Source organism: Rhagoletis pomonella, unplaced genomic scaffold, assembly GCF_013731165.1.
Source record: "Rhagoletis pomonella isolate Grant_MI unplaced genomic scaffold, Rhpom_1.0 Rhpom_scaffold_00003, whole genome shotgun sequence".
In the NCBI taxonomy this organism is placed as follows: Eukaryota; Metazoa; Arthropoda; class Insecta; order Diptera; family Tephritidae; genus Rhagoletis; species Rhagoletis pomonella.
The window spans coordinates 81172994-81179384 of NW_023458557.1; the positions used below are offsets into that span (position 1 = coordinate 81172994).

The following is a 6391-nucleotide window of genomic DNA, read 5'->3' on the forward strand; positions in this document are numbered from 1 at the left end:
TTACTTACAAGCTGCAAATAAACTTTTGTTGATTTATTGACTTTTGAGTGAAATGCATGCATGCTAATTAAATAGAAACGAACTACAATAAAATTTTATAGATAATAATTTGAAAAAAAAAAAACAAAATTGTGTTTTAAAATTTTAAGTGCTAATGCGAATTGTTTATCAATAATAATTTTACATTTTGTTGCTACTCATTCTAGATTGTGTGTGATATAAAAAAAAAAATCAAGAACAACAAAAAATCACAAAATGTCATACTCCTGGGATAACCGTGTTGACTTTGTTGTTCGGTATATGTATGGTAAGTTTCCATTAAGATACATGTGTACATACATATCGCCACCATCAGAGCAAAAGGCCTTTATTGATAAAAATGAAATTTCATATGAGGGGCAAAACTCGTTTTGATTTTACGTATGAAATGCTGCCAGGACTATTTAAAGAGGCCAAAAATCTCGCACTTTTTAATATTTGGCCTTGCATTTCGTTGTAGAGGTAGGTGCATAGAGGCGCAAGCTAATGGAATATTAGAAAATAAAATTTACGAAAAATTTTCAATCAGAGCATTTTGCTCTGATAATGGCGATATTTACTCACACACTCACGTACATACTTACATATGTATGTACCGACATGTAAGGTTATTTACTATCCTGCCTTTCAGTTTATGATTAGGAGCCACTAGTAATTTTATACGATTTAATTCTAAAAAAAACGGATCTTCAATGCCCCTTTTTGTTATTTCGGAATTAGTACTAATTTTGGCCGTGACCCGGTCTAGTGATAAACAACACAGTCAATTGTAAGCCACAAAGGACTAACTTGTGCTGAAATCGTGCTAGTTTAATTGTAGGAAAAAAAAAGTTCAAATAAAATAATAATTTTTGAAGTATCCTTGGGAATCCTCGAAAAACCAAAAAAAAAAAAAATTAAAAAAATTGCCATCCCACCGATGGATGTTTATGATCGGATCGGCACAAATATAGCACAGAAAATAAATTTACATTTGACCGTACCATGTTGCCACGACAGTCGGGTCTACTTAACCTGAACAACTCTGATCTGCATATATGTATCTGTCCAAGTACTGTCCAGCTCCAGTTGATTCCCCGAAAAGTTTATGCAAGAAAAGTTTTATGCAACAACAAAAGTAAAAAAGAAAGTTCGTCTAAAGAAAAGTCTAAAGTATTTTTGCAAAGCAAATTTTGGGGAAAAATTTCTTTTTTTTACCCAACTTATGCCGAATTTCCACTAGGCATTGAAATGACAAAAAATGTATGCCATTTAAAAAAATGCCATGTGGAAGTGAATTTAATGATAATTTTTTTAATGTAATGACACAATTTTCTTTTAATGCCTGACTTTGTCATTTGTCCTTTTTGCCATTTAATGCCTAGTGGAAATCCAGCATTAGAGGTCGCCTTTTTACATTTTTCGGTTTCATCTATATACACTCGGCAATAAAATGTCTTTTTTTTTAATAGTTCTACTGAAATAATCAAAATATTTCCTTAGCAAAATTTTAATAAATTTTGACATTAGGATGGCACGTTAGGGTGATACAAATTGAGATCTGGTGGGTAAACACTAGAATGGCGTACTTGAGGTCTGGAACGGAAAAAAATGTCGCCTCGAGATAAAAACATCAATATAGCGTACTTTAAGATCCGACTGTAAATGTCGAAGATATAACGAAAAATGTAAAAAGGCGACATCTACATACGTTCGACTTGAAAAAATATTTAAGATTCGAAGGTGTACGGGGAGCTTTTTTTCCGATACGGTTTAGCGTTTAACCGAGGTTCTTGACGCTGTCTGAATTAAAAATGAAAGGGCCTACGGTTTTCTACCAGCATTCATCGAATTTGAGTCGTAACGAAAGACTCTCTGAAACGGCGTACATTATTAATGAATAAGAGGAAAATTTGGATCTGATGCCAGAAGGTGGAAAACGACTTCGAAGGTATACCAGCTCTGCAGTTTCAAATGGAATCAAGGCTAAGCAAAAGGGTCCTCAATGGAGCTATTACGTTTTACACCGCTAAGTCTTAGAATAACTGGAAAAAAGTTTGCTCATATTTTAAGCCGTCAAGCTCGATATTTCGGAGGCTTATGGGACCGTCTGTTCGAATTTATAGCAAGAACTTTTAAAAATTTAATCTACCTTGTGGATAGCTTTCTAGGACGAACGAAAAAATTGGAAAGCGCGATGATGGAGAAAGACTAAGAAGACTAAACGGTTGACTAAATTGTATCCCTCAACATAGTGCAGTAGATGTACTCAGCAAATGAAATCAAAGATACCTAAACCTTAGCATTGAGAAGGCAGGTACGGTTGAAGAGCAGATACTGAGATGAACAATGACCGATACCAGGGCTTCTATTTACTTACCATAGATTAGCGCCCTCACCATATTTGCTTCTGATACCCTTTAAAGATGGTTTGCCTAGACAGCTTAATAGCTATCAGTCTCTCGCATTACCACTGTAATCTGTTACACTAAGCTCTCACATCGAAGTGTGTGAAATATAACCGAAAGCGAATTCTAGGATCGTAAATATCAATGAACCATCCACCAGTAAGCGTCGATCCAGCAGAGCTGTGTAATGATTGAATCAATTGAGTGTGCATTCTCATTTTTTTCGTTTCAAAAATGTGATTGTTTGATTTAAAAAATTTAACAACCACTCTTGAGATTGGTTACAAATTGTAAACACAAAATATGTAGTGTGTTATGGAATGGTTGACACCCATTCACATAGAGAATGTGAATGCAAAAAAAAAAACTCAATCATGTATGATTGGACGTTTATGGGAATGCAATCTGTCATTATCATTCAGTACTAATACTATTTGTTGTATCAGGGTTGAAAATTTTGTACTCAAAATGTGAAACCAGAAGATTGCCATCTCCCTTAAAATAAGTAAACAAATAAATATTTGGTGCTAAAATATTTTTCTAAGTGTTTGGCCGAACTTCTGCTCAAACTTGAGGCATGAGTTCTGATTTTATAAGAAGAGTTTTCAAGGCAGAAATATACTCGAAGGTTTGCCATTGCGTGCCGAAGGACGACTGCTATTTTGGGTTATGATCTGACCAGGTATTTAACCATGCTCCTATGGAGTAAAAGTACGCACATGTAATCACTCTGCTACGGCGGCCGCCGTAAGTACATGCTATACATATCGTCGTTTCAAAGTATAAAACCGCGTATCAAGAAAATGCAAAACCGCGTAATTGCATAAATTATTTTCTAGAGAGTAAAGTCACCCATATTTCAAAATGGTTATCTTTTTTATAAAGCAAACGTATTTCTGGCTAGTATATTGCAGGACGAATGAATAAGAATTGAGCCAAGAGATTAGATTATTTATTCTTAAAATGCATGAAAACTATAGTATGCTTGCAAACAATTAATAATATTTTGTGATAAACAGTTTTACAAATGTATTTGCACTTCAAATTTGTATTTTAATAAAGTATTAATTAAATAAATTATTATTGTAAATTATTATTTTAATAAATAGATATAAAGATATTTATACTTGGCAACTCTTGGACTTTTCTTCATTTGTAACAAATGACAGATGTAAACAAAATAAAAAAATAATTGTATTTTTACAAATTTAAAGCAAACGGGCGTTCTTTACAAAAAAATGTAGTTAGGGATCGAATTGCGCATATTTTTTTTACAATATCAAGTGCCCACAAGAAGTGTTAAACCACTAAATAGCTTAAAAAACGCTTTCAAAAATTCGAAACGAGAGTGAAGTGCAGTGTTCAATTGTGATCGAAATTGCAGGCAAAATTTGTGCGCGTTTAATTAATGTTTTACTTGTTTGAAGAAATGTTGCCCGTTGTTATTAAAAATAAGCAAACCAAGATCCCCGCTTTCCACTGGTGGTTACATAATACTTGAATAGCTCCTTAATTAACATGTGTTTGTTTTGAGCACGCACGGCCAGTTAAACAGGCATGTCTGAATCGATTTCCTTCATCATTCTTAGCAATTTGATGTGCATTTTTATTGTTATGTGTTGCAAACAGACATTTTAGGAACTAAATAGGTTCTAAAATCTCTGTACACAAGCGCAATTATTTTTAACAGTTTCCAGTTTACGTAATATTAATCAAAACAGCTTTTATTTATTTTATGTATTATGTGATTTCTGGAAGCGTCGAATACAAAAAAGGGCTGTGACTGGGTTTATGTAATTTGAAATTGTATTGATGATTACTAATAATAATAGAAAAGCGCTTACATATCGACACAACTAAAAATTTCATATATTTCAGTAGAGCCAATTAAAGATTTTTTGTTTCGTAATTTAGCAATATGTCTTGGAACGTAATTATTCCGGATTATATGCAGTCATACTGTAAGCTTTCAAATTATGTATTTTTCTAAACCTGAAATTTTGAATTGGGCCGTTATTGCGGAGGACCATCGACATATGTTAGTGTTTGGCCGAGCTACTCCTCCGATTGTGGCATGCGCCTTGATGTTGTCGCACAAAGGGGAGGGACCTACAGTTTTACGCCGACTCCTGCCGGGGGCCGACCACTATTACAAAAAACATTTTCTTTTTTTTTTGTTGGCCGGAACTGGGCTCGGACGCTCACCCTGCGGAATGGTAGTGCGCACTTCTAAACACTACACCACAGCGATCGCTTAATTAATTTTAATCATTAATCGCGATTAACCATTTATTCGTTAATTTTTAGTCATTCATAGACTAACATTTTGTCGACAATACTCGCATAAGATAGTCCCAAATTTTCACAAAAGAGAAAAGTGATTTTCTTCAAAACTTTTGAATGACGTCTTGACTGAACTTACTAATTCGGAATTTCTACTATTACTTATAGAGTAGGCTATTCATAAAGTCTGGGTAATGAAATACAAATTTTTCTATTATAAGATCCATAAATATAAGGAGACTTTTATTGTTTAATTTATTTTTTGCACATAAACTTGTATCTTGAACTTCTTTTTCCAAAAAGTGAGGATGTCAAAATTTCGATAGATATCGGATGTACGGTAATTTTCCAAAGAGATCTCCTAATAGATAAGTTCATGAAAATTATTCCAAACGAAAACTTAAAATTGATAAAAAAATAATAACTAATTTATATTAGAGGTTTGAAGTTTATCCCACTGTAAGTATGAAATCTTCAGCTATGTGTTTCCATTGTCACTTTTTCGTAGCCATATCAACAGCCTGACAATTAAGAAGATTGTGACATTTCATGCTACCATACGCAATATCTTAAATCCTTCAAATTTTATTATTAACCTTTTGTTTGTTAAAAACATTTTCTTCTTAGATTCGAAACTTGATCAAGCAAAATTGCCTTTGTTTTTGACTAAGAGATGCTCAATAAGCTCAGAATTGTAGTTCTCATTTGCATACATAACAATAAATTATTAATTTTTGTTTCACACCAACTCCAATATTGAATAGTAAAATATATTTTAATCTTACCCAAATAAACAACGATTTAGTTCAATGGTCAATCACATATAGAGTATAGGGTGGTACTGTGTTAAAGTTTTAAAGTTTTTAAACGTAAAATGACGGCTAATACCTTTTTAAGCGTTTTGTAATTTAACCAAAACTCATTAGCATCTACTCAAGCAAGGAATTACATATTTACTTTCCAACATGCATTAGCAGAGTGCACTTCTCTTTTGTTTACAATTTGGTTGTCAAACACACTACATCGGATCTTTTGACACATTTACCAGAATGTACCACCAGGTAGCTTCTGACAAAGAGATGACCTTACTTACTCTCTTATTTGTCCTCTCAGTTGCCAGAAAACCAAGTACGATTTCCGGTAAAATCTGGAAATTCTGGTAAAAAATGGTAATTTCGGACTCATGCGGGTTCACAACTAAATAATATTGGGAATACTTTTGAGATGTTTGAAGAGGGTTGCGACCTGTTTGAAACTAAATTTAATTATAGTAATCATATTTTGACCTTGACACTTTTGCTAAGTTTTGGCCGAGCTTCTCCTCCGATTTGTAGCGTGCGCCTTTGCTGTTTTTTTTTATTAAAGACACTAAGATTTTTAAAATATTTTCACTAAAATTTTATCAACCTAAATGTAAAGCTTATGCCAAGTAGTTGTCTAATTTAATTTAAATTTTAAACATTTTCAAGATAAAACATGAATTATATTTAAAACGTAAATGTTAATACAACTGTTTTATATATAATCCCAAACATATGATATAAAATCCCCTCTACCAAAAAACTTAAATTGGGTAACGCCGGTTTGAATTTTTACAATTGAGCAATTGTCAAAAATCTTCCTTTTTATCAAAAATGTAAAATCGATATTTACCTCGTATTTAGCTAGCGGATTACCGCGGA

At 33.0% G+C, this 6391-nt stretch overlaps 1 protein-coding gene across 1 annotated transcript in view; it reads left to right on the forward strand.

The window, feature by feature from the left end:
* Positions 1–206: 206 nt before the first annotated feature.
* The window catches only part of LOC118736664 (sarcoplasmic calcium-binding protein, alpha-B and -A chains), a 19710-nt gene continuing 13525 nt past the window's right edge, over positions 207–6391 (forward strand). The window contains exon 1 of the mRNA XM_036466705.1: positions 207–307. Coding sequence (XP_036322598.1) covers positions 256–307 — 52 coding nt within the window. The 5' untranslated portion in view covers positions 207–255. The remainder of the gene's footprint in view (positions 308–6391) is intronic.